General features: G+C 44.2%; 1 protein-coding gene across 1 annotated transcript; it reads left to right on the forward strand.

Annotated features, from left to right (window-relative positions):
- Positions 1 to 31: 31 nt before the first annotated feature.
- On the forward strand, positions 32 to 27990 carry LOC111958191 (mitogen-activated protein kinase 4-like). The gene is made up of 7 exons (XM_023979389.2): positions 32 to 355; positions 3027 to 3470; positions 3688 to 4276; positions 19895 to 20039; positions 20995 to 21156; positions 21379 to 21586; positions 24706 to 27990. Exons 3-7 carry the CDS (start codon positions 3734 to 3736, stop codon positions 25640 to 25642), a joined length of 1995 nt encoding a protein of 664 aa, XP_023835157.1. The 5' UTR covers positions 32 to 355; positions 3027 to 3470; positions 3688 to 3733; the 3' UTR covers positions 25643 to 27990.

The raw sequence follows: 27990 nt of genomic DNA on the forward strand, positions 1-27990 counted from the left end.
CTGCGAACGTGACGTCATATCGGGGGGCGCCGTGGTGGAGTTTGTGTTTTAGAAGAGGTTACAACGCTCCGTGTGGGAAGTACCGAAAGAAAGAGAGCAGCACTCAATAATTCATAGTGCAGCCTATGCGCAGACTACCGGAACAGATATCCTCGTATCCTATTCCTAAATAAATAGTTTTATGCAATTAGCGGATACCTACAGTAACCACGATCTTGGTCACAGTCCCGCTGACTGATTCCATACTTTCTTTTTGACAGTCAAATAGAATAGGATAATTATCGAAAACCTCCACAGATTTTTTTCTCCATCTCTTGCGACAGGCTGCGATGTTCATCCTAGCATATGCTATATGGTGAGTGCTCTCGCTGTGTTGTGATATCTTGCTTGTGCCTTTGTAGTTTTCAATGGATGGGCCGATAGATAACGCTACGCTCGCTGAGCAAAAGGCTGGCTACTGGCCCATGTTCATCAGAGGTTTTCACGTCCCAAGAAATTTGGGAATGACACTTTTTACCGCATCTTTTCTTTTTACCTTTAGAGGTTTTGAATGTTTCTTGTTGCTATCAAGGCGTTACAATGTAGCCACCACCACACACAATGATGCAGCCCGATGCATTGTGCTACAGTAGCCTAGCCTATAACCAACAAAAAACACTTCATGACCAAAAGTATGTGGACACCTGCTCGTCGAACATCTCATTCCAAAATGGGCATTGATAGGCAGTTGGTCCCCCATTTGCTGCCAACAGCTTCCACTCTTCTGGGAAGGCTTTCCACTAAATGTTGGATCATTGCTGCGGGGACTTGCTTCCGTTCAGCCACAAGAGCGTTGTGAGGTCGGGCACTGATGTTGGGCGATTAGGCCTGGCTCGCAGTCGGTTCCAATTCATCCCTAAAGGTGTTCGATGGAGTTGAGGTCATTTCTGGATGGACCTGGCATTGTGCACTGGGGCGTTGTCATGCTGAAACAGTAAAGGGTTCCCCAAACTGTTGCCATAAAGTTGGTAGCACAGAATCGTCTAAAATGAACTAAGGGGCTTAGCCCGAACCATGAAAAACTATTATTCCTCGTCCATCAAACTTTATAGTCAGCGCTATGCATTGGGGCAGGTAGCGTTCTCCTGGCATCCGGCAAACCAGATTTGTCCATCTGACTGCCAGATGGTGAAGCATGATTCATCACTCCAGAGAATGCGTTTCCACTGCTCCAGAGACCAATGGCTGCGAGCTTTCTACCACTCCAGCCGATGCTTGGCATTGCGCATGGTGATCTTAGGCTTGTGTGCAGCTGCTCGGCCATGGAAACATATTTCATGAAGCTCCCGACAAACAGTTCTTATGCTGATGTTGCTTCCAGAGGGAAGTTTGGAACTCGGTAGTGAGTTTTGCAACCCGAGGACAGACTATTTTTTTTACGTGCTTCAGCACCCGACGGTCCCATTCTGTGAGCTTGTGTGGCCCGTTGATGCTCCTAGATGTTTCCACTTCACAATAACAGCACTTACAGTTGACCAGGGCAGCTCTAGCAGGGCAGAAATTTGACAAACTGACTTGTTGGTTGGGTGGCATCCTATGACGGTGCCACGTTGAAAGTCACTGAGCTCTTCAGTAAAGCCATTCTACAGACAATGTTTGTCTATGGAGATTGCGTGGCTGTATGCTTGATTTTTACACCTATCAGTAACGGGTGTGGCTGAAATAGCTGAATCCACTAATTTGAAGGGGTGTCCACATACTTTTGTGTGTATATATAGTGTATATTTTTAATGACTGTAATATTAGCCTATAAAATGGCCATAATAAATAACATATAAAATAACAACAGGTAACTGAAAATGATCACATATTTTCTGTCATAGGTCTACTAGTGTGTCAACTTCTATTACTTGTGGATCTACAGGCTAGACTGGTTAATAAACATACAAATCAGTGGAGGCCACTGAGGGGAGGACGACTAATGGTAATGGATGTAATGGAGCTAATGGAATGGCATCAAACGATGTGTTTGATACCGTTCCACTGATTCCACTCCAGCCATTACCACAAGCCCATCCTCCCCAATTAAGATGCCACCAAACTCCTGTGATACAAATACCTTAATCAACTATGTAATGTGCCTATAGACTTTATGCCTGTGTTGCAAAGAATGGGAAATAAAACGGACCGCAAGAAGCCCAAACAGATATAATATTTGACTTAAATGTAATAATTTCAAACAGATTTCCAAATGTTTAATAACTTGGAGCTGTTTTCCCAGTATTTTATGTCAAAATTTTTACAAATATTATGTTTTGCTCAGAAAACTTGAGGGGCCAAATAAAATCACCCGCAGGCCAAATTTGGCCCACGGGCCGCCAGTTGGGGTACCCTGCTCTATACCTTTGACATAGATCCAGTGTCAATAGGCCTATCTTTGTCTCCATTGAGGGAAATGCCTATTTTAAAATAGAACAAGAGCATTGTATTTTCTACTGATGGGCTATGGCACAAAAATAATTATCTTGAGCACATTTGTCAGGTTTGAACTGAGTAGGTCTGTATACAAAAATATCCAAATGGAGCACATTCATTTTATAAATGATCTGGGCTTCAGATGTCAATGAATTTAATAGGCCAAACATGATCTGTTATTGTGCTGTGATATTTGTACCCCAGTAATTGCCTACTACCCCTTCTTATAATTATATAATATACCTAACCATTAAGTCATTTTAATGTTAAAAATAGTCATTAGAATGTGGTGATGTCTAGATTGTTCTTCCACTAGACTATGCTATGCAGTAGTTGGGCTCTGACATCCCATATAAACATCAGGTAGGCCTATACATAAGCTATGCTATCTGTTCCTTGCATCTATTATATTAGGTAGGGATAACATGACACCAAGTAGGAGTTCTGTGTGAATGAGAGGCATAAAAGTGAATTGTGCGTTATCACCATGCAGTCCACATTAAAATGCGGCACATAGGATATCATCTTTGTATTTCATGCATAACTTGCTTTATCTCCCCCCTCTGTCGCAGAAGCTTCAGGTGGTAATGGTGGCAAACAGCAGTATCCAGAAACCAGAGGGAGGCAGGGCCATGCTACAGCTCTAGCCACAGGCTGAGGAATTCCATGGACACTCATTAACTCAATGCCACAAAACCGGGATTGAGTGGGAAGTTTGGGAATATCGTCGGCCAGGGGAGGACTGAATGGGCGGGTCACTAACTGACTGATAGACTGCTATGGAAGGAGCGGGATCCACTAGAATCTCTGTGAATGTAACTCTCGGCTCATTTCCCCAGGGGGAGTTGAGCTGGGATCGCTCAGCTAGGATTAGAGACCAGTACCGAGTGTCTGCCTCTGCCATCCCATGCTTCTATCTGTAGCAGGCACAGTTGGGGCGTTGCTATGGCAACACTTGCCCTGCACCGGGGTGTAGAGTTGTCTCATCACTTGCTCTACACTCTCTGATATCTGAGGTAGATGGAACAAGCTTGACTACTGTACACGTTGTTATATTCACTTTGTTCAAGAGTGATACACTTGAAATTCTATGGAGCTTATTCCAGGAAAAGCAATCATAACCCATGCAATTATAAAACAATGACCATTTTACAGATGGGATTATTTACTTATGTGTATGTATGACTCCAGTTCCTTTTATTTGCTTTGTCAAATCATGTACCATCCTTTCAGATTTTTTTACCTCGTCATGCAATAACTGGTGGAGGTCACCTGAGCCATGGCCAAACAGGACTCCCCACTGTTCCTCCACGGCTTTGACCTGGGGGACGTCTTCATAGACCCCCGGCCCCTGGGCAGCGGGACCACTGGTCTGGTTCTGTCCGCTGTGGACAAGCGCAGCGGCCAACGGGTGGCTGTGAAGAAGCTGGCGATGCGTGACGTGGTCAGCGTGAAGCACGCCCTGCGGGAGGTCAAGATCACGCGCCGCCTGCAGCACGAGAACGTTGTACGCGTGCACGAGGTGTTGGGCCCCCACGGCCGCCCGCTTCATCGCGACCCAGCCCAGCTGAGCGCCCTGTACATCGTCCAGGAGTGCATGGAGATGGACCTAGCTCACCTGCTGGAGCAGGGGCCACTTCCTAGCGGGCACACCACTCTGCTCTTCTACCAGCTCCTTCGAGGCCTCAAGTTCATCCACTCAGCCAACGTGCTGCACCGCGACCTCAAACCAGCGAACATCTTCCTCAACACAGACCAGTTACTGCTCAAGATCGGTGACTTTGGCCTGGCCAGAATCGTTGACCCACACTACTCCCATAAGGTGAGACTATAGTTAAAGTGGGCTGCAGTTAGAAGGGAACAGCTAGCTCGGGGTCAGTATTCGTAAAGCCTCAGAGTAGGAGTTCTGGTCTAGGATCAGTTCTCAGCTGTCCATGTTGTATTCATTGTCTGAAATGCAAAATGTATCCTAGATCATCACTCTTAAGACGCTTCATGAATCAGGGCCCAGGAGTTTTTCCTAACCATGTGACCTGACCAGAAAAAGCTGGCCTTAGTCCTAGGGAAAAACTCCTGGCCCTACATGTAAGGCGGAGACATAAAAAAAAAAACGACAATTGTACTGCATTTCCAAACGACACAGCATTCTACCCATATTAAGATGCCTCTTTGTGCATGTTTCTGTGCGGTCGTGGTGCGTGTATGAATAGATCCTTGCACCAAGTCGCATGCATCAACTCTGTTGCCTTGTGTCGACTTTGATGATTCTCTGCTTTGCATAAATGGAAGTGACCGCATCATCATCCGTCTATAGCTAGTGCTAGAGACGCGCTTTCATAACCTAACCTGATTTTAAGTTACCCAGAATGATTTCCCTGTCTGTTTTTTGGGGATAAGCTTCTGGGAGATTCATGTGACAATGTACTGATCTATTGTACTGCTTTATTATTGTGCTGGAACACTGTGTAATACTAGTAGCCCAGCGAGGGCCCAGTGGAAGGGGAACTTTGTCCTGGCCCGGGCCCAGACCCAGAGATCTGATCTCGGGGCAGCACGGTGTAGACAGGGGAAAGAGATGGCTCAGGCTGTGAGCGGGAGTGTAGCCAAAATAACAAATGGGCAGTGCTGTGCTCTGCGTGAAGTTGAGAGAGAAAAAAGCATCGATGCTGCTCTTACGCAGTGGATTGTGCATAGTTGGCCAGCTATAGAGAAGTCTGTGTATCAACTACACATCTGGCCTGGCCTCCCTTACCCATCATCAGAGTATGGGTGAAATGTGTTAGTTGCAACAGCTGATTTGGACATCAAACACTTACGCCTTTGTCAGGATAAAAATCAGGTTGTATGGATGCTAGAGTGAAAAGAAGGAATAACCTTTTTATGTCTCTCCTCTGAATGAACACAGGCCTGTCGGAGGAGTTCAGAGTAGCTATGTGAATAGACGTTGTTCGGACATGAGGGAACGAGGGGAGGCTGAATGGAACAGGAAGAGCAAGGTTGTGTTCCAAATGGCACCCTAATACCTACATAGTGCCTTTTGGATCCTGGTCCAAAGTAATGGAAGTATAGGGAATGGGGTGTCATTTGGGACACAACCTTGTTCTCCCTGTTCCATTCAGCCTGCCCTCGTTCCCTCATGTTCGAACAACGTCTATTCACGTACAGCGCATTCGGAAAGTATTTAGACCCTTTGCTTTGAGACTCGAAATTGAGCTCAGGTGCATCCTGTTTCCGTTGATCATCCTTGATGTTTCTACAACTTGGTTGGAGTCCACCTGTGGCAAATTCAATTGATTGGACATGATTTGGAAAGGCACACACCTGTCTATACAGTGCCTTGCGAAATTATTCACCCCGCTTGGCATTTTTCCTATTTTGTTGCCTTCCAACCTGGAATTAAAATATATTTTTGGGGGGTTTGTATCATTTGATTTACACAACATGCCTACCAATTTGAAGATGCTAAATATTTTTTATTGTGAAACAAACAAATAAGACAAAAAAAGTCCATACTTTGTAGAGCCACCTTTTGCAGCAATTACAGCTCTTGGGATATGTCTCTATAAGCTTGGCACATCTAGCCACTGGGATTTTTGCCCATTCTTCAAGGCAAAACTGCTCCAGCTCCTTCAAGTTGGATGGGTTCCTGCTGGTGTACAGCAGTCCTTAAGTCATACCACAGATTCTCAATTGGATTGAGGTCTGGGCTTTGTCTAGTCCATTCCAAGACATTTAAATGTTTGCCCTTAAACCACTCGAGTGTTGCTTTAGCAGTATGCTTAGGGACAGATTTGGGGAAGGGTACCAAAACATTTCTGCAGCATTGAAGGTCCCAAAAACACAGTGGCCTCAATCATTCTTAAATGTAAGCAGTTTGGAACCTGCAAGACTCTTCCTAGAGCTGGCAGCCCGCCCAAAATACGTAATTGGGGGAGGAGGGCCTTGGTCAGGGAGGTGACCAAGAACACAATTGGCACTCTGACAGAGCTCCAGAATTCCTCTGTGAAGTTGGGAGAACCTTCCAGAAGGACAACCATCTCTGCAGCACTCCACCAATCAGGCCTTTATGATAGAGTAGCCAGACGGAAGCCACCCTTCAGTAAAAGGCACATGACAGCCCACTTGGAATTTGCCAAAAGGCACAAAGACTCTCAGACCACGAGACACAAGATTCTCTGGTCTGATGAAACCAAGATTGAACTCTTTGGCCTGAATGCCAAGCAATACATCTAGAGGAAACCTGACACCATCCCTACGGTGAAGCATGGGGGTGGTGGTAGCATCATGCTGTGGGGATGTCTTTCAGCGGCAGGGACTGGGAGACTAGTCAGGATCGAGGGAAATATGAACGGAGCAAAGTACAGATCCTTGATCTGCTCCAGAGCGCTCAGGACCTCAGACGAAGGCGAAGGTTCACCTTCCAACAGGACAAGGACCCTATGCACACAGCCAAGACAACGCAGGAGTGGCTTCGGGACAAGTCTCTGAATGTCCCTGAGTGGCCCAGCCAGAGGCCGGACTTGAACCCGATCTAACATCTCTGGAGAGACCTGAAAATAGCTGTGCAGCGACGCTCCCCATCCAACCTGACAGAGCTTGAGAGGCTCTGCAGAGAAGAATGGGAGAAACTCCCCAAATACAGGTGTGCCAAGCTTGTAGCGTCATACACAAGAAGATTCTAGGCTGTAATCGCTGCCGAAGTTGCCTCAACAAAGTACTGAGTATGAATCCTGGTCTGAATCCTTATGTAAATGTCATTTCAAATTTTGCAAAGATTTCTAAAAAAGGGGTTGCTTTTTGCTTCATCATTATGGGGTATTGTGTGTAGATTGATGACGGGAAAAAAAATTTTTCAAACATTTTAGAATAAGGCTGTAACGTAACAAAATGTGTAAAAAGTCAAGGGGTCAATACTTTGTGAATGCACTGTAGCTACTCCTCAGTCCAGGCAGCCATGTACATAATGTGTACCTAGCTACCGCTCTCTCTCTCTGAGTGGAACAGAATGTTCAGTACTGAACTCCACTGACAGGCATGTGTTGATTCAGAGGAGAGAGAGATACAGGGTGTGTCCTAAATGGCACCCTATTCCCTTTGTTAGGTTCTAAACAAACAGTGTACAAATTCAAACAGATGACTAGGAATAGCTAAAACCAAGTGTATTCCCCCACTGGGTCAAACAGCTGCAAATACAAAGACATGTTTACACAAACACATATATTTATACCCTCCTACGAGCCGGAGTCAACTCCTTGCACTTCTACACAGCCAATAGATCTCTGTTGCTAGTCAGGAACTTAATTGGTTCCTGTCATTGGTGTAGCCTCCTGCTAGAACATTCATGGGTGTGGAAATGTATGTGTGTGACAGGACTGACTGTTCCTCCTCACTGCATCTGTCCTGACTGTGGCCCAAATTCCTCACTCCTCCCTACTCCACGGTTGTCCTACATTATCAGTGGCTGAAACCAGGTTGTTGCCCTTTGCCTCCCTCTTTAGGAGCCATGAGATTTAACAATACCATGTTTAAACAGAATGTAAACTTTCTGCACTCCCCCTTCCTCACTCAGTAACTTTCCATACACCTACTTCTTATCCACCCTTCATTGACCCCAACAAATACCTTCATTATACATGTAAAATAATCAATAAGTTCTATTATGTTAACATGAATAAGTGTATTTCAAGCTAGACTCCCTTAGTTCTGAATAGTAACTCCATACTTTCAACATATAAACTTTGAAATGAAATCAACTAAGTTAATCTCTATGTTTATACCTCCGAGACTTACAGCCTCTGATTTATAATCACACTCTTATTCCCCCTCTTGTTGTTCAGCTGATAATGACATTTCAGCTGGAGCTTTTGACTTTCTCCATTTCCTCCTTCGGGTTCCTAAGAGAGTTATAGCAGAAGACTTGAAAAGTAAAGGAAAACTCAATATGACAGTTATTAGTAATGCGTTAAGCAATGCATAATGATATATGCAAACAAACCAACAAGTTTGATAACATGACGATTCCCACTCTGTCTTAGCCTGGCTTCTTCCAGGGTTCTAAAAAACCTCCTCATGCTTTCACCTAGTCTTCCCCTGTTAGGCCACAGGTTACACACCATATCATCCTCACTTCAGCCCCCCCCCCCACCACCACTAACACTGCCCATGATGCATACTTCAAGATGCGCTGTAGTCCAGCTCCATGCTGTTACTATAGCATCCTTCGCCACTACTACAGCTCCTTCAGTTTACTGTCCCTACAGCGACTGCCATTTTAGAATAGCTATTACATTGAATCTGTTTCCTGCTCCTGATCTCCTGTTGCCTTTGTGGTTCACCGATAGATCTAGAACTAAATCTTTCAGATACCCCTTACCGGTTTCCCAACTCCTACCAGGTTTTCTAGCCACCACCATCTCCGACGACATCCAATGTTCTGCTACAGTCGGTATCTGTAGATAATACTTCTGTGCTCAGGTGAGGTACACGTCTCTCATCCCAAGGCCGATCTACACCGATCTGCACCCCTTTGTGAACACCCTCGTTACGGTGTAAACTTTGGGGCCCAACGGTTGATAAGCAGCAACCTTCTAACACTTTCCTGTTACCGTCACTCGGGTCCCACTGCTGGCGGTTAGGAACGGTAGAGAGATTAGTGGCGTATAAAAACTTTCAAAAAACGTTTTACCCCTTTCTCACCCCAATTTCGTGGTATCCAATTGTCTCATTGCTGCAACTCCCGCACGGACTCGTGAGAGGCCAAGGTCGAGAGCCGTGCGTCCCCCGAAAAACAACCCAACCAAGCCGCACTGCTTCTTGACGCAATGCCCACCTAACCCGGAAGCCAGCCACACCAATGTGTCGGAGGAAACCCTGTGCACCTGGCAACCGTGTCAGCCTGCACTGCGCCCGGCCCGCCACAGGAATCGCTAGTGCGTGATGGGACAAGGACATCCCTGAAGGCCAAACCCTCCCCTAACCCGGACGACGCTGGGCCAATTGTGCGCCGCCCCATGGGTCTCCCGGTCACGGCCGGCTGCGACATAGCCTGGACTCGAAACCATGAGTCACATGTTTCTTAATCACACTGCAGGAGATGCTATTATCACAGGGAAACTCCCTTCTGGTTAGGTGGCTTCCTGTATACAGGGATCTGTAGCTAGTCTTTCAAGAGTTGTACCTTCCATGAACCCCTCACTAAAAGTTGACAAGAGTCTGAAATGATACCACTATCTCTGCTACTCCTACCATGATCTGGGTATGCGTGACGTTCAACTTGTCTTCATAGTAGTCTCTAAATTGTGCACAGTTAGATTTCCTTCCATCTACTACAAGCTATCCCCTGTATCACTATACACAGAGGAGTGGTATCGTTCCCCAGAGACTCTATTACCCACTTCCTTAATTTATGAGCCTCACAAATCTCCGTCCCAGTCATATTAAATTCTGCTTTCCCAATTCCCTATAATGTTAACGCCTTGGTTTTTGGGACTCAATAGAATGCACTGATATCGGTCCTGCCAGAATCTGCAACTAAAACCCTTATGGAAGCATTCTCAGACACGTATCAGTGAAAAGTTGACACACCCACTCATTCAAGTGTTTTTCTTTATTTGTACTATTTTCTACATTGTAGAATAATAGTGAAGACATCAAAACTATGAAATAATACATGGAATCCCATAGTAACCAAAAAAATGTTAAACAATACAAAATATATTTTAGGTTCTTCAAAGTAGCCACCCTTTGCCTTGATGACAGCTTTGCACACTCTTGGCATTCTCTCAACCAGCTTCATGAGGAATGCTTTTCCAACAGTCTTGAAGGAGTTCCCACATATGCTGAGCACTTGTTGGCTGCTTTTCCTTCACTCTGCGGTGCAACTTATCCCAAACCATCTCAATTGGTTTGAGGTCGTGGAGGCCAGGTCAAATAGCCCTTACACAGCCTGGAGGTGTGTCTTGGGTCATTGTCCTGTTGAAAACAAATGATAGTCTCACTAAGCGCAACCCAGATGGGATGGCGTATCACAGCATTCTGCAGCGTGCCTTGAATTCTAAATAAATCAGACAGTGTCACCAGCAAAGCACCATCACACCACCTCCTCCATGCTTCACGGTGGGAACCACACATGCGGAGATCATCCGTTCACCTACTCTGCGTCTCACAAAGACAGCGGTTGGAACCAAAAATCTCAAATTTGGACAGATTTCCACCCTTCTAATGACCATTGCTCGTGTTTCTTGGCCCACGCAAGTCTCTTCTTATTTTTGGTGTCCTTTTAGTAGTGGTTTCTTTGCAGCAATTCGACAATGAAGGCCTGATTCACGCAGTCTCCTCTGAATAGTTGATGTTGAGATGTGTCTGTTACTTGAACTCTGAAGCATTTATTTTGGCTGCAATCTGAGGTGCAGTTAACTCGAATGAACTTCTCATCTGCAGGAGAGAACTCTGGGTCTTCAATTCCTGTGGCGGTCCTCATGAGAGCCAGTTTCATCATAGTGCTTGATGGTTTTTGCGACTGCACTTGAAGATCCTTTCAAAGTTCTTGAAATTATCCGCATTGACACTTTAATTTATTAAAGTAAGTTTCTCTTTGCTTATTTGAGCTGTTCTTGCCATAATAGGGCTGTCTTCTGGATACCACCCCTACCTTGTCACAACACAACTGATTTGGCTCAAACGCATTAAGAAGGAAAGAAATTCCACAAATGAACTTTTAACAAGGCACAACTGTTAACTGAAATACATTCCAGGTGACTACCTCATGAAGCTGGTTGAGAGAATGCCAAGACTGTGTAAAGCTGTCATCAAGACAAAGGGTGGCTACTTTGAAGAATCTCAAATATAAAACAAATGTTGATTTGTTTCAAACCTTTTTTGGTTACTACATGATTCCATATGTGTTATTTCATAGTTTGGATGTCTTCACTATTATTCTACAATGTAGAAAATAGTAAAAATATAGAAAAACCCTTGAATGAGTAGGCGTGTTCAAACTTTTGACTGGTACTGTACTTTTCCTCCGGCCACAAATACATTTGCACAAAAAACATTCCATCTAACCATAAAACGTTAATCACTACCGCTAGGCCACTTATATAGTTAGAAACATACTAAAACGTACTCAAGTCAAATAGTCAGTTTCCAACAATCCCTTATCTGGAACAATGATCACTCACATGTTCCACGCCACCTAGAAAACATATTGACTTACACAGTGAAGAGAGAGAATACATGTTTATTACTTTCACACCACCCTTGATGAGATTGGGGCAAGGACCTTTAATCCGTTCTGTTCTATGCCAATGGATGCTGGATCTTCACTGGGCCCCTATGAAAATGAGTTCCCTGTTGGTTATCCCGCTCGCTTTTACCCAGTCGTCTTCATCCTCATCCTTGGGTGTCACAGCAAGCCAGACTATGAGCCTTGTACGTAATTAATTGTACTGTATCATCCAAGAAGCCATATGTACTGATGGCATGGTAAAACACAACCCCTACTATCAATGTCCCTATTACGGTTAGCCCAAGGTAAAATCTAGTGTGTTTTTTCATAAAATCTCTCTTGGAGGAAAACGAAAAGATAAGGTTTCCTGTGAGGAAACCCTCACTCAATGGATTCTTACAAATATGAATTAGTTTCAGAAACCACCTGCAGGATGAGCAGTACACCCTCCCCTCAATCTGTGCTCTCCTCACAGTTTAGGGGCAGCGCTCTCTCTCCTTCTCGCCTTTCCGAATCATAATTAGAACTATTGATAAATGATCCATCCCAAATTTAGAATGACAGTCCTAAGTGCGTCACGTTGAGTCTATCACTTTAAGACCCACAACTTAGCCCAGACCGACACTGGCAGAATGTACATTTACAGACAGGAGAAAATATATTTACAGTATGTGCTACTTATATTACCAGCATTAACTTTTCTCATCACGGCCACCGTTTGTCCCCGTCTTAGACTGTCGCAAGTGGGATGTTCATGACCGATTAGAACATATGAAAGCTGGTGGTTCCTTTTAACATGAGTCTTCAATAATCCCAGTTAAGACGTTTTAGGTTGTAGTTATTATAGGACTATTTCTCTCTATACCGTTTGTATTTCATATACCTTTGACTATTGGATGTTCTTACAGGCACTATAGTATTGCCAGCCTTATCTCGGGAGTTGATAAGCTTGAAGTCATAAACAGCGCTGTGCAACAAGCATTACTAAGAGCTGCAGGCAAACACAGCAAAGTGCTGTTTGAATGAATGCTTACGAGCCTGCTGCTGCCTACCACCACTCAGTCAGACTGTTCTATCAAATCATATACTTAATCATAATAAACACACAGAAATACGAGCCTTAGGTCATTAATATGGTCAAATCCGGAAACTATCATTTCGAAAACAAAACGTTTATTCTTTCAGTGAAATACGGAACCGTTCCATATTTTATCGAATGGGTGGCAACCCTAAGTCTAAATATTGCTGTTACATTGCACAACCTTCAATATTATGTCGTAATTATGTAAAAATCTGGCAAATTAATTATGGTCTTTGTTAGGAAGAAACACAGTTCGCAACGAGCCAGGCGGCCCAAACTGTTGCATATACCCTGACTCTGCTTGCACTGAACGCAAGAAAAGAGACACAATTTCCCTAGTTAATATTGCCTGCTAACATGCATTTATTTAAACTAAATATGCAGGTTTAAAAATATATACTTCTGTGTATTGATTTTAAGAAAGGCATTGATGTTTATGGTTAGGTACGTTTGTGCAACGAATGTGCTTTTTTTGCGAATGTGCTTATGTTAAATCGTCACACATTTGACAAAGTTGAAGTAGGCTGTGATTCGATGATAAATTAACAGGCACCGCATTGATTATATGCAACGCAGGACAAGCTAGTTAACCTCGTAATATCGTCAACCGTGTGTAGTTAACTAGTGATTATGTGAAGATTGATTGTTTTTTTATAAGATAAGTTTAATGCTAGCTTGCAACTTACCTTGGTTCATTGCAGCCACAAGGTCCTTTTGACGCTGCACTCGCGTAACAGGTGGTCAGCTTGCCACGCAGTTTCCTCATGGATTGCAATGTAATCGGCCATAATTGGCATCCAAAAAGGCCGAATACCGATTGTTTTGAAATTGGCCCAAATTAAATCGCCCATGTCGATTAATCGGTCGCCCTCTAGTTAAACCACTGTTAGTGACTTCCACTGTGGCTGTATTAACTGCACGCACGGCTGCCAAGTGAGTGGAATTAGATTCCACATTCAAACCTCCTGCACTATTTCAACCTAGTGAAAATGTTGGTCCACTAACCCCGCAATAGCTGTTTTGATAACAGGTTTCATACCTGCAGTGAAAGCAGATGTACACATTCTATTATTGTACTCACGTACCCAGTCTTTTTTAATTAATTCTGAGTACATCTAATTTTGTAATCCTCCTAACCCCCCCCTCCCCCTTAAAAGAGTTAGATGCACTATTGTAAAGTGGTTGTTCCACTGGATATCATAAGGTGAATGCACCAATTTGTAAGTCGCTCTGGATAAGAGCGTCTGCTAAATGACTTAAATGTAAATGTAAATGCTTTTATCGGTTTTGCTTTTCTGTTGATAGAACGCTGACATCAAAACGCTGGTGTATTGATCTATTGATTTTTTATTTTATGTCATTGTGCCGACTCACAATAGCATCTCTGAATTCTTTATTAGATTGGAATTCTCCTGACTGATAAAATGCTGACCAATTTTATACTTACTTTTCAGCGCATCCATGGCTTTGCTGTAGTTTCTCTTCTATTCCCCCTTTTACGGGAGTGTCAGTAACCACGGATTCCATTTCAACGGGGGTTATTTCTGCGTCTCTCTCGACGGTGTCCGGGGTGTTTTAGATTTCCTCACTCACTGCTCTAATACACGCCCTCTTTTTTATTTTATTTTATTTTTTACATTTTATCCCCTTTTCTCCCCAATTTTCGTGGTATCCAATCGCTAGTAATTACTATCTTGTCTCATCGCTACAACTCCCGTACGGGCTCGGGAGAGACGAAGGTCGAAAGTCATGCGTCCTCCGAAACACAACCCAACCAAGCCGCACTGCTTCTTAACACAGCGCGCCTCCAACCCGGAAGCCAGCCGCACCAATGTGTCGGAGGAAACACCGTGCACCCGCCCCCCTCGGTTAGCGCGCACTGCGCCCGGCCCGCCACAGGAGTCGCTGGAGCGCGATGAGACAAGGATATCCCTACCGGCCAAACCCTCCCTAACCCGGACGACGCTAAGCCAATTGTGCGTCGCCCCACGGACCTCCCGGTCGCGGCCGGCTGCGACAGAGCCTAGGCGCGAACCCAGACTCTGGTGGCGCAGCATAGCACTGCGATGCAGTGCTCTAGACCACTGCGCCACCAGGGAGGCCCCCAATAATACACGCCCTCTTAACAATTTTCCAGGGTTGTGATACCCACTTCCCCGGAGAGTAGTTATGGTATTTGTGCCTATTAATTGGTCACGGGACACATGATACCTTGTGATAGAACTAATACTGAAGCGTCTGCTAATTTACTACTGGAGAATACGGGAGACCTAATGTCTTATACCAGTGTTACGCTTCAAATATTACTGTTGTTGACAACACGCATTACAAAATTGTTCAGTTGTCTTCCTTATTTCCACATAATCTGTCACGGTTCCCTGCCCCAATAGGGCATGAACCAACCTCTTTCCTTACTGCTACTGCTAATACACTTGAATCATGTTCAAGTGCTTTTCTAACCATGGAACTTGTAGGGAACCTTTTATCACCATCTACAATCCCACTCACTGTGGTTTCATCTTTAAGCACAGATATCCTTGGATATCTCCTATTCTCCACCCAATGCACTTCCTGCCTTTGTCCCAAAACATGGACTTCTTCTCTATAACTTTTTGTAGTAGTACACAAGCATGACAATTTATCCATACACACACACTCTATGGCCTCACGGCCACCGCGGCTGGGCCTTTTGTTTCATTTACGGATCTTGCAGGGGATCACCCCCATTACGGACCTATCCTACACCAAGTATTTCTATGGCTCTCGCAGAGGAACACCTCCACTCAATCTATCTTAATCCATATTTATGACCGGTCGTTACACAATGGGCATACTAAATAAACTCAGGCTTTCTAGGTCATATCCTATAATTGTTTCAGCCTACAACTCATCTCCCCAAGATGTCAGAATGAGTAGTAACAGATTTAGGAACTGTGCCTACATTGTTTTTGGTGCCGGCTCCTGTTTCACTGATTTGGACTCTCTAGTTCAACTGTAAATCGTGGTGAATCCTGCCGACAACGCCAACTGTTCGTTTTTTGCTCTGTTTGTTTAGAACCTAAAACGGTTGACTAGGACAAGCACAAACCAAATGTATTCCCCCACTGGATCAAGCAGCTGCAAATACAAAGACATGTTTACCCAAGCACATATATTTATACCCTCCTACTAGGCGGTGGCAACTCCTTGCACGTCTACACAGCCAATACATCTCTGTTGCTAGTCAGGAACTTAATTGGTTCCTCTCAGTGGTGTAGCCTCCTGCTAGAACCTTCATGGGTGTGGAAATATGTTTGTGACAGGACTGACTGTTCCTCCTCACTTCATCTGACCTTGGGCTGAATTCCTCACTCCTCCCTACTCCACAGCTGTCCTACCTTATCAGTGACTGAAACCAAACTGTTGCCCTTTGCCCCCCTCCTTAGGAGCCATGAGATTTAACAATACCATGTTTTAACAGAATGTAAACTTTCTGCACTCCCAATTCCTCACTCAGTAACTTTCCATACACCTACTTCTTATTGACCCCCATTGACCCCAACATAAACAGTTAAAGTCAGAAGCTTACATACACTTAGGTTGGAGTCATTAAAACTCGTTTTTCAACTACTCCACAAATGTATTGTTAACAAACTATAGTTTTGGCATGTCGGTTAGGACATCTACTTTGTGCATGACACAAGTAATTTTCCCAACAATTATTTACAGACATTATTTCACTTATAATTCACACTGTATCACAATTCCAGTGGGTCAGAAGTTTACATACACTAAGTTGACTGTGACTTTAAACAGCTTGGAAAATTCCAGAAAATTATGTCATGGCTTTAGAAGCTTCTGATAGGCTAATTGACATAATTTCAGTCAATTGGAGGTATACCTGTGGATATATTTCAACGCCTACCTTCAAACTCAGTGCCTCTTTGCTTGACATCATGGGAAAATCAAAAGAAATCAGCGAAGAAAATTGCAGACCTCCACAAGTCTGGTTCATCATTGGGAGACATTTCCAAGTGCCTGAAGGTACCATGTTCATCTGTACAAACAATAGTACGCAAGTTTAAACACCATGGGACCATGCAGCCGTCACACCGCTCAGGAAGGAGACTTGTTCTGTCTCCTAGAGATGAACGTAATTTGGTGCGAATCAATCCCAGAACAACAGCAAAGGACCTTGTGAAGATGCTGGAGGAAACGGGTACAAAATTATCTATATCCACAGTAAAACGAGTCCTATATCGACATAACCTGAAAGGCCGCTCAGCAAGGAAGAAGCCACTGCTCCAAAACCGCCATAAAAAAGCCAGACTACGGTTTGCAACTGCTCATGAGGACAAAGATTGTACTTTTTGGAGAAATGTCCTCTGGTCTGATGAAACAAAAATGTAACTGTTTGGTCATAATGACCATCGCTATGTTTGGAAGAAAAAGGGGGAGGCTTGCAAGCCGAAGAGCACCATCCCAACCGTGAAGCACGGGGGTGGCAGCATCATGTTGTGGGGGTGCTTTGCTGCAGGAGGGACTGGTGCACTTCACAAAATAGATGGCATCATGAGGTAGGAAAATTTATATGGATATATTAAAGCAACATCACAAGACATCAGTCAGGAAGTTAAAGCTTGTTCGAAAATGGGTCTTCAAAATTGACAATGACCCCAAGCATACTTCCAAAGTTGTGGCAAAATGGCTTAAGGACAACAAAGTCAAGGTATTGGAGTGGCCATCACAAAGACCTGACCTCAATCCTATAGAAAATTTGTGGGCAGAACTGAAAAAGCGTGTGTGAGCAAGGAGGCCTAAAAACCTGACTCAGTTACACCAGCTCTGTCAGGAGGAATGGGCTAAAATTCACCCAACTTATTGTGGGAAGCTTGTGGATTGCTACCCGAAAGATTTGACACAAGTTATACAATGTAAAGGCAATGCTACCAAATACAAATTGAGTGTATGGTAACTTCTGACCCACTGGGAATGTGATGAAAGAAATAAAAGCTGAAATAAATAATTCTCTCTACTATTATTCTGACATTTCACATTCTTATAATAAAGTGGTGATTCTACAGTTAGTTTTCATCACATTCCCAGTGGGTCAGAAGTTTACATGCACTCAATTTGTATTTAGTAGCATTGCCTTTACATTGTTAACGACAGAGAATGTTTACTCGGATTAAATGTCAGGAATTGTGAAAAACTGAGTTTAAAAGTATTTGGTGTATGTAAACTTCTGACTTCGACTGTACATGTAAAGGAATCAAAAGTTCTATTATGTTAACATGAATAAGTGTATTTCAAGCTAGACTTCAACACCTTTATAGTGCAGCACAACTATTCCCTATAGTGCATTACTTATGACTAGAGCCTATGTGGCTCTGGTCAAAAGTAGTGCGCTATATAGGGAATAGGGTGTCATTTTCGCAACCGTAGCGTCTCTGGTTCTTCCTATGCCATGCTTACTTAGAGAGAGGCTGACAGGCCAATTCTCACTACAGCTGCTGGGATAGTCCTTGCTTGTTAAAATGTGGAGGATGCATGATAGTACCACAATTTTAAGAATATTTCATCCTAAATGTAACGTTGCAAAGACCTTAGCAGCAGACGCAACAGAGAAAAGACGTCAGGGATCTGTCGTCAGCCTCCGACGTGGAGAGGAAGTTGACGGGCTGTTTGAATTGTTCCTATCGTTTCAATTGACCCGTGAGTGTGCCGCTGCGCTCGTGAAAGTAAGCATGTCAGCCTGTGACAGAGGGTTGGCAGGTTTCCTTAAGCATTACGTTTGTTGTCATTATTAGTGCCAATCTCTCCTCAATGGTGCTATACCATTTTTTTATTTTGTTGCCGAATTTGTCATAATGACAGATGCTTTGATTTGAAGTGCTAACAACGCCTAACAACATTTCGTTACTGTCAAATATAGACATAGGATGTGTCCCAAATGGCATCGTATTCCCTATTAAGTGGACTACTTTTGACCAGGGCCCATAGTAACGCAACAATGCACCTATAATGGTACATCTGACTTTTGGAACCATCAGTGACTGACTAAACTGTGCTTTTGGACAATAAGCAGAGATTTGACAGATTGCTTAGTCACAGAAGAGGGGCTGCAGCAAAGGTGATAGGAGGAGGCCTAACTGAATCTCTCCGCCTGCTGAGCTAACCCTATTTAATTATTAATCACCTGGAGAGTGGGAGGAGGTGAGAAAGGAGAGAAGGATGGAGGGTGAGTGAGAGGGAGGAGTGAAACGAAGGAGAGTTGGAGAGAGAGGGGGAGGTTGTGTGGTCCTAAGGCTGTCTCAGCTGCTTCTCATCAAACATTGAACAGTGCTCCGTTAACCATTGGCAGAGAGTGGAGGGGAGGGACAGAGAGGACAGGGGATGCTTACTGGGGTTGTGTAATGCAATAATTGAATTCAATTCAAGATCCTGCAGAGGTTGGTCTCAGTCCAGTGGCTGTGTTTTTCATAATCTCATCTCTCTACGTCTATCAGGTGTGTGTGGGGGGGAAGGGTACCGGAAAAAGTCCCCACAAGGATTGTAAAACGAGGAAAATTCTCCCTCATGGGGACATTTCCCTGGTCGCCATGAAGACGAAGGCTATTTTAGGCTTAGGGGTTAGGTTTAGGGTTAGGGTGACAATTATTGTTAGGTTTATGGTTAGGGGTTAGCGAAGATAGGATTTTGAATGGAAATCAATTTTTTGTCCCCACAATGATAGCAAAGCAAATGATTTGTCTGGGTGTAATGGATGTTCTAAATAAAAAAGAGGAGATAAAGTGGTCAAGTCGTGCTGCTCTGACGAGATGAAGCCGGTGTGTCATTAGGCAGAATAGTGAAAGAGGGCCACTTCAAAGGAGGTAGGTGCAGTAATACATTTTCACAAACGCTTTTTCTCTGACACTCTGTTCCGCCATACTTAGATATATATTCTCAACATTGTAACTGACATGAAGAAGAATACTGCCTTCTATAGCCTACCCGTAAAGTGTAAAGAATTGGGGGCAGCTGTAAAAACGCCCTCCAAATATCTTAGCGAAAGAGCCATTAAAACATTTACAAAGTTAGAGAACCTTCTATGTATAAATGTACTTGTTACGCTTACCCTGTGTGTGCTGTTGTCTGTGTGTATTGGCCAGGGCTACCTGTCAGAGGGCTTGGTGACTAAATGGTACCGGTCTCCACGCCTGTTGCTCTCTCCCAACAACTACACCAAGGCCATCGATATGTGGGCAGCTGGCTGCATCCTGGCAGAGATGCTAACAGGCCGCATGCTCTTTGCAGGTAAGAGGTCTATTGAGGTGGAGAGGTGTGGATATGAATATGATCTGAGAGATTTAATGGTTCAGATAAACTGGGTAGTGCCCATTTTGTTTTTATGCTGTTGGGCAGTACTATCTATTTGTCTGTCCAGGATCTTTTTGATGTTGTGAAGAGATAGTATACTTTGTTTACTGGGATGTAATAATACATATAATTATATAATTTCCATTTGCATGTCTGTTCTCTGGCCGACCTGCTTAACAGTGTCAACAAGAGTAATTATTAGAAGCAAAATGTTCCAGGATATGCGTGTCTCCCAAATGGCACCCTACTTCCTATGTAGTGCACACATTTCTTTTTACCAGGGTTAAAAGTAGTGCACTATAGGAAATAGGGTGCCAGTTGGGACAGAGCTGAGCTTTTATGTTGTCTCGCAGTGACAGTGTCATTATAGCTCCCACTGCTGTTACGATTACACTGGCTGAAGTCGAAAGAAAAACGGATCATTTGGAGACTTGAACAGAAACCAAACAGAAAAAAAGCCTTTTTGTGCTCACATTATATAATAATCATTTTAAGACAGTTTCGTTAGGCTTTTGGTGTCATTGTTTAATATTAATTGTGTCATGTACAGATACTGAATAATTGGGTCTGGATAAAAGTATGTGGTCCATGACCGTGTCAGTAGCTCGTTAGTCATGAGGGTGCAGCTGTTCTTTTCCCAGTAGCCTGCTCCAACCATTTTAATACCAGTCTTTAAAAATACTTCTACTTCTAAGTTAACCTCAATTTCAACACTAGCCTTTAACAATTTCTTAACTTCTACCACAGAAATACTTCTGGACAGTTAAACAAGGCACCTCATTTTTCTTCATGAAAATGACCTTTTCTAGTTTTGGAATCATGATTTGATTGATATAGTTCTTTACTCCTGGTACTCTGTCTTCCTGCCTGATTCCTCCTGGCTGCTCTGCAGGAGCCCATGAACTGGAACAGATGCAGCTGATCCTGGACACGGTGCCTGTGTTGAGGGAAGAGGACCGCCTGGATCTTCTGCAGGTCATGCCCACTTATGTCAGCCATGGCTGGAAGGTCAAGAGGTCATTTAGGGAGCTGATCCCTGAGGTGGAGGCGGATGGTGAGCAGGATGGAGGGTGGAGAATTAGATGGAGCCTTTGTTCTCCCTTAAACGATAACTGTTTTATGCTAAAAATCATGAACACACATGTCTAACTTGTTGCCTACTATTCCTAGAGAAAAAAATATTTATTCCTGATGCGATATGGCATTACTTGCAGCCACGTATGCACATCATTTGAAACCATTTTCTATTCTCTGTTCACGTCTCTTTCTCCACTAGCCATTGATTTTCTGGAGCGTATCTTGACCTTTAACCCCATGGACCGGCTGACGGCAGAAGCGGCCCTGTCCCATCCCTTCCTGCAGCAGTACTCATTTCCTCAGGACGAGCCCATGTCTCCCCAGCCCTTCCGCATAGAGGACGAGCTGGATGATAGCCTAATCACGGAGCCTGGTCACAGCCAGGCCTTTAGCTCTCACTGGGACAGGTGTGTGTCTAGCCTGGTCCCAGATCTGTTTGTGCTGTCATGTCAACTAGTGACAAGGAGTTGACATGATAGCACAAACAGATCTGGGACCAGGCTAGTGTGTGTCAGCCATAGAGATACATCTAAACTCAGCAGAAAAAGAAACGTCCCTTGCCAGGACCCTGTCTTTCAAAGATAATTCGTAAAAATCCAAATAACTTCAGAGATCTTCATTGTAAAGGGTTTAAACACTGTTTCCGATGCTTGTTCAATGAACCATAAACAATTAATGAACATGCACCTGTGGAACGGTCGTTAAGACACTAACAGCTTACAGACGGTAGGCAATTAAGGTCACAGTTATGAAACCTTAGGACACTAAAAAGGCCTTTCTACTGACTCTGAAAAACACCAAAAGAAAGATGCCCAGGGTCCCAACTCATCTGCTTGAACGTGCCTTAGGCATGCTGCAAGGAGGCATGAGGACTGCAGATGTGGCCAGGGCAATACATTGCAATGTCTGTACTGTGAGACGCCTAAGACAGCGCTACAGGGAGACAGGACCGTCAGCTGATCGTTCTCGCAGTGGCAGACCACATGTTACAACACCTGCACAGGATCGGTATATCCGAACATCACACCTGCAGGACAGGTACAGGATGGCAACAACAACTGCCCGAGTTACACCAGGAATGCACAATCCCTCCATCAGTGCTCAGACTATCCGCAATAGGCTGAGAGAAGCTGGACTGAGGGCTTGTAGGCCTGTTGTAAGGCAGGTCCTCACCAGAGATCACCGGCAACAACGTCGCCTATGGGCACAAACCCACCGTTGCTGGACCAGACAGGACTGGCAAAAAGTGCTCTTCACTGACGAGCCGCGGTTTTGTCTCACCAGGGGTGATAGCCGGATTCGCGTTTATCGTCGAAGGAATGAGCGTTACACTGAGGCTTGTATTCTGGAGCGGGATCGATTTGGAGGTGGAGGGTCCGTCATGGTCTGGGGCGATGTGTCACAGCATCATCGGACTGAGCTTGTTGTCATTGCAGGCAATCTCAACGCTGTGCGTTACAGGGAAGACTTCCTCCTCCCTCATGTGGAACCTTTCCTGCAGGCTCATCCTGACATGACCCTCCAGCATGACAATGCCACCAGCCATACTGCTCGTTCTGTGCGTGATTTCCTGCAAGATAGGAATGTCAGTAATCTGCCATGGCCAGCGAAGAGCCCGGATCTCAATCCCATTGAGCACGTCTGGGACCTGTTGGATTGGTGAGTGAGGGCTAGGGCCATTCCCCCCCAGAAATGTCCTGGAACTTACAGGTGCCTTGGTGGAAGAGTGGGGTAACGTCTCAAAGCAAGAACTAGCAAATCTGGTGCAGTCCATGAGGAGGAGATGCACTGCAGTACTTAATGCAGCTCGTGGCCACACCAGATACTGACTGTCTGTTACCCCCCCCTTTGTTCAGGGACACATTATTCAATTTCTGTTAAACTGAACAAGTTCCACAGACTTTTCACTATGTCTTAGATGTTGAATCTTGTTATGTTCATACAAATATTTACACATGTTAAGTTTGCCGAAAATAAACAAGGTTGACAGTGAGAGGAGAGGTTTCTTTTTTGCTGAGTTCATATAGTACTATGTCATTAATTTCTATTTAATTCTATGGTCTCAGCTTAACTTCACACAGAGACACATAGCAGCAGACGGACTTAGTGAAAAATAACACAGCAAAGCAACATAAAGAGATTATGAAAGGAACTGTGACATGGCTGTGCACAATGAATACACCAAAGAAAAGTATAAATAAAGTTGAGTAAGATGTAGCCGAATAAAATGTTGCATGGATGTTATATATATATATATATATATATATATATATATATATATATATATATATATACAAGCTAATTCATTCTACTCTTAATTAAATCTCCTGGCAGACACTTCACCTGCATGCCGCTGTTGCCCTCTTAAAAGCCAGTACATAAAACATTTAAAAACGCAACCTGCAACAATTTCAACGATTTTACTGAGTTACAGTTAATATAAGAAAATCTGTCAATTTAAATACATTCAGTAGGCCCTAATCTATGGATTTCACATGACTGTGATTGGTCACAGATACCTTAAAAAAAAAATCTGATCCACGCCCCTGTCAGTATCTGGTGTGGCCACCATTGCCTCTTGCAGTGCGACACATCTCCTTTGCATAGATTTGATCCGGCTGTTGATTTTGGCCTGTGGAACGTCCCACTCCTCTTCAATGGCTGTGTGAAGTTGCTGGATATTAGCGGGAACTGCAACACGCTGTCGTACACGTCGATCCAAAGCGTCCCAAACATGCTCAATGGATGAAATGTCTGAGTATGCAGGCCATGGAAGAACTGCTCGCCCACACGACGCCATACACGGTCTGCCATCTGCCCGGTACAGTTGAATCTGGTATTCAGCCGTGAAGAGCACACTTGTCCAACATGCCAATGGTCATCGAAGGTGCGCATTTGCATTTACATGTGGTTGAGGCCGGTTGGACGCACTGCCAAATTCGCTAAAACGATGGAGGCGGCTCATGGTAGAGAAATAAATTCAATTATCTTGCAACAGCTCTGGTAGACATTCCTGCAGTCAGCATGCCAATTGCACATCTGTGGCATTGTGTTGTGACAAAACTGCACATTTTAGAGTGGCCTTTTATTGTCCCCAGGACAAGGTGCACCTTTGTAATGATCATGCTGTTTAATCCGCTTCTTGATATGCCACACCTGTCAAGTGGATGGATTATCTTGGCAAAGGAGAAATGCTCACTAACAGGGATGTAAATAAAATTGTGCACAAAATGAGAGAGAAGCTTTTTATGCATATGGAACATTTCTGGGATCTTTTATTTCAGCTCATGAAACATGGGACCAGCACTTTACATGTTGCGTTTTATATTTTTGTTCAATATAAGTTGTAGTGTCTACCAGGTGATTTCAGTTTCGTATTCATTTATCTTTCATTGTGTGTGTGTGTGTAGACAAATTAGGAGAAAATGTAACGGGTATAAAGACAACAAATATTTTCTTCACAACAATAGATCGAAATGGCTACTTTAGATATTTCATTGACAAGCACTTTGTTTCCACTGTGCAGGTATGAGACCAGCCTCTCATCAGACTTCTGCTGGCAGCAGCAGGGTGGGTGTCAGTGCTTGCCTGGGGTCTTGGAGGTGGGTGACCCAGAGGAGGAGGAGGTCCTGAGGGATCCCAAGGCAGGCTCTAACCCCTTGTTGGAGGAGGCCCAGGTGGACCCTCGCAAGTATTCCAACAGCAGCTCTGCCGAGCGCTTCCTGGACCACTCCCACTCCTCTCTGGAGCGTGCTTGTGGGGGCGTGGCCTATACTGAGCTGGACTGTGACCGTTCCTGTGACTACAAAGTGGGCTCTCCTTCCTATCTAGATAAGATTGCCTGGAGGGAAGACAAACCGCAGCACTACTCCGAGCCCAAGCTAATCCTGGACCTGTCTCACTGGAAGAGGAACAGACAGCTGCCGGTGCCTGAGCCTAGAGGGGCCAGTGTGGAGGAGCTGCCTGTGGAGGAGCCGCCTGGGGACCTGTTCCAGGAGATATCTCGGTGGGTGGAGAGCACTCAGTCTCGCCTCCACTCCCCCAGCCTGCCCCAGGAACCCCTGCCTTACTCCAGTTCACCCCCACTGCCCCTCTCTCCCACTCCCCTCCCCGCCCCCCTCTTCCACTGCTGTTCGCCGGTCCTACGGCCCTCAGCTGGGCTGGACGAGGACGACACACTCAGCCCACCTGCCTCATCCCGCTCCCCTCCCTCTCTGTTGCCCTCTTCTCCTCCGTCAATGTCACCTCCGATTCCTTCGGCGATCCATGAGCGCCTCCAGATGCTTCCCTCCAGGGGGCAAGAGGGCCCGTTTGACCTGGATGTGTTCATCACAGCCCTGAAGTTGTGTGGTCAGAGTGAGGACCTCGGTGGAAACCCAGACGGGGCCAAACAGGCCAACATCAATGGCGTATCCAGGCTTCCAGAGCGCAGACCACCCCCACGTCAGACTCCCAACTCCTGAAAGGAGCTGGGGTCCAAGGCTAACGCAGAGAGTACTGGTAGACTGAATAGTGAACGCATGTAGAAGGGGAAAAAATGAAGTTGCAGAAGATTTAATGGGTACATTTGTTTTTTTCTTTACCCATAAATCATTGGGGTGTGCGACTTTCTTTTCTTTTTTTCATAAGTAAGCGTTGCCTTGACACTAACCCTGCTCACTTAAACCAGTGGTGCTGCTACTTTGTTCAGAGCTACTTTTACTGTATGTTACAAGAATAAGAGGAGTGAGGTGTGGATCAAGTTCCATTTGGTACTGTTCGAACAACATAAGCTTCTGGTGGTTTTGCTACTGCATACAGTATGTCAGTGTGGTCACTGTTGTAAATGAATGTACGTTGTACAGCCTATGTTGCATCAACGCAGCGGTGTGTACGCATTACAAGAATGCCTGCAAAGGATCAACATTTGGTTGGAGAGAGGAACTCCCGGGTATTCCGTCGCAGAATAGGTTGAAGAGAAAGCAATCGGCTATTTTTGGTTTACATTTTTGTTGAAATGTCTCTTTTAAACATAACCCTTTTGTGTTAAGATATCTTCCGAATGAGAGTAGCTATACAGTAGGTCTTCCTGCCGCAAATAGCTATTTAGAATTATACGAATATCTTCCATTTTAGTGGGAAGTATTTCCTATAAAGACCTACTGTCTTTAAAGGTCTGAATGTATTTACAGGTTCACGTCTTTGCATAACAACAGTAATCTCTGGTCCAGGGAGTGTTCCTCCAATAAGGAAAGTGTTAGTGGAGGAACGCTCACTAATGACCTGGACCAGAGTTAAAGAACAGATAAAGGGAGATGACCCCTGGGAATCCTATGATGTTGATACATTTGAACGTTTTACTGTTGACAATTGTATACATTGAACTACTGTTTCTTACAGCATCTTCCAGATGCCTGTAATTGTTTGTCGACAGTTTAAGGTACAGCTTTTGTGGATTTTTTGTGTGTTCATTATTTATCTGAAAAGGAGTGCTCTCACAGTAATACAGTAAGATATTTGTCTAGCTTTTGCACACCCATGTTCTCACGGCAGGGAGATCTAAACGGAACAGTGACAACACTGTAGTCAGCCTGTAGCTGATTGTCATCACCAGGCTGACGTCAGAAAGCCTTTGGAATAGTCATGCACAAGGAGCAGCAGCTAAAAGGTCACACACTCATCAAGCACTCTAAACTCCTTGGCAGTGTCCCAAACGACACCCTATTATTCCCTTTTGACCAAAGCCCTTTGAGGATTAAAGGCTCAGTATGGTGAAAAACGTGAATTGCCTGTGTTTTTATATATATTTCTGCAATATGAGGTTGGAATAATACTGTGAAATGGTGACCATTATGCCGATGCCCTTTTAGTGTAAGAGCAGTTTGAAAAGACCGCCTGGAAGAGTTTCAAACCTCTCTGCCAATAACAGCTAGTTTCCAGTTTTCCCCTCCCCACTACCAGACAGTCTAGCACAATTCTTGCTAAGAAGCTATCTTTGTTTATTTTTTGACAATTTTTAATTGAAAACAATCACAGTAAGGTACTTAATTGTTACCCGTAAATGATTTGATATTGAGATAAACATGGCTGCATTGGACCTTGTTTAAGGTTCCATTTGGGACACACCCTTGTCTCCTGCTTTTACCATTGTTCCTACTAGTCAATGACAGCGAACGTTCCAAAGTGGTTGGATTTCATAATGATATTATACTCTCGAGTCGTGAGCAATTAATCTTGTTGCACAATATCACCTGGCATTCTAAAGGGGACACAATAAGCGAGCATAGTCAATTCTGGAAATTGCAGGGTGCAAACTGTTTTCAGAGCAGTGCGTTGTCATTTTAACATACAAAAAAAGCACATTGGACAGACACTGCCAGGGACCAGGTTCATAAAGGCCAATTAGGCTTCATGTGCAGTGTCAGATGCTATCTGGGCAAGTCCATGTTATTTTATTGGTAAAATAGGAGTCTGCAATAATATCAGAAATATCTTATTAGATCCGATGTGCTTGTTGAGACAGAATTATGTTCCTTTTAGTCTGGGAGTCGGGTTATGAATGTGCCTCAGAATAGGCCTACAGACTTTTGCACACCCAAATAGGCCTATGCTTCCAGCTCGCTGAATGTAATAGTTTTGCATGGCTTGAGCCTTGATGAAAACTATCAAATGATTTTAACTATATAAATTGTGGACCATCTTTATTTGAGGATGTCCTGGTTGTATCACATATGGTAAAATCTGCAGCTTTTCACAGCTGAAATCAATTTACATTATCCCTTTTGCAGTTCCTCTTTTTGCTGATCAACTAAAAATAAAAGTTTACTAAACA

This window comes from Salvelinus sp. IW2-2015, linkage group LG33, assembly GCF_002910315.2.
Source record: "Salvelinus sp. IW2-2015 linkage group LG33, ASM291031v2, whole genome shotgun sequence".
NCBI classification, from domain to species: domain Eukaryota; kingdom Metazoa; phylum Chordata; class Actinopteri; order Salmoniformes; family Salmonidae; genus Salvelinus; species Salvelinus sp. IW2-2015.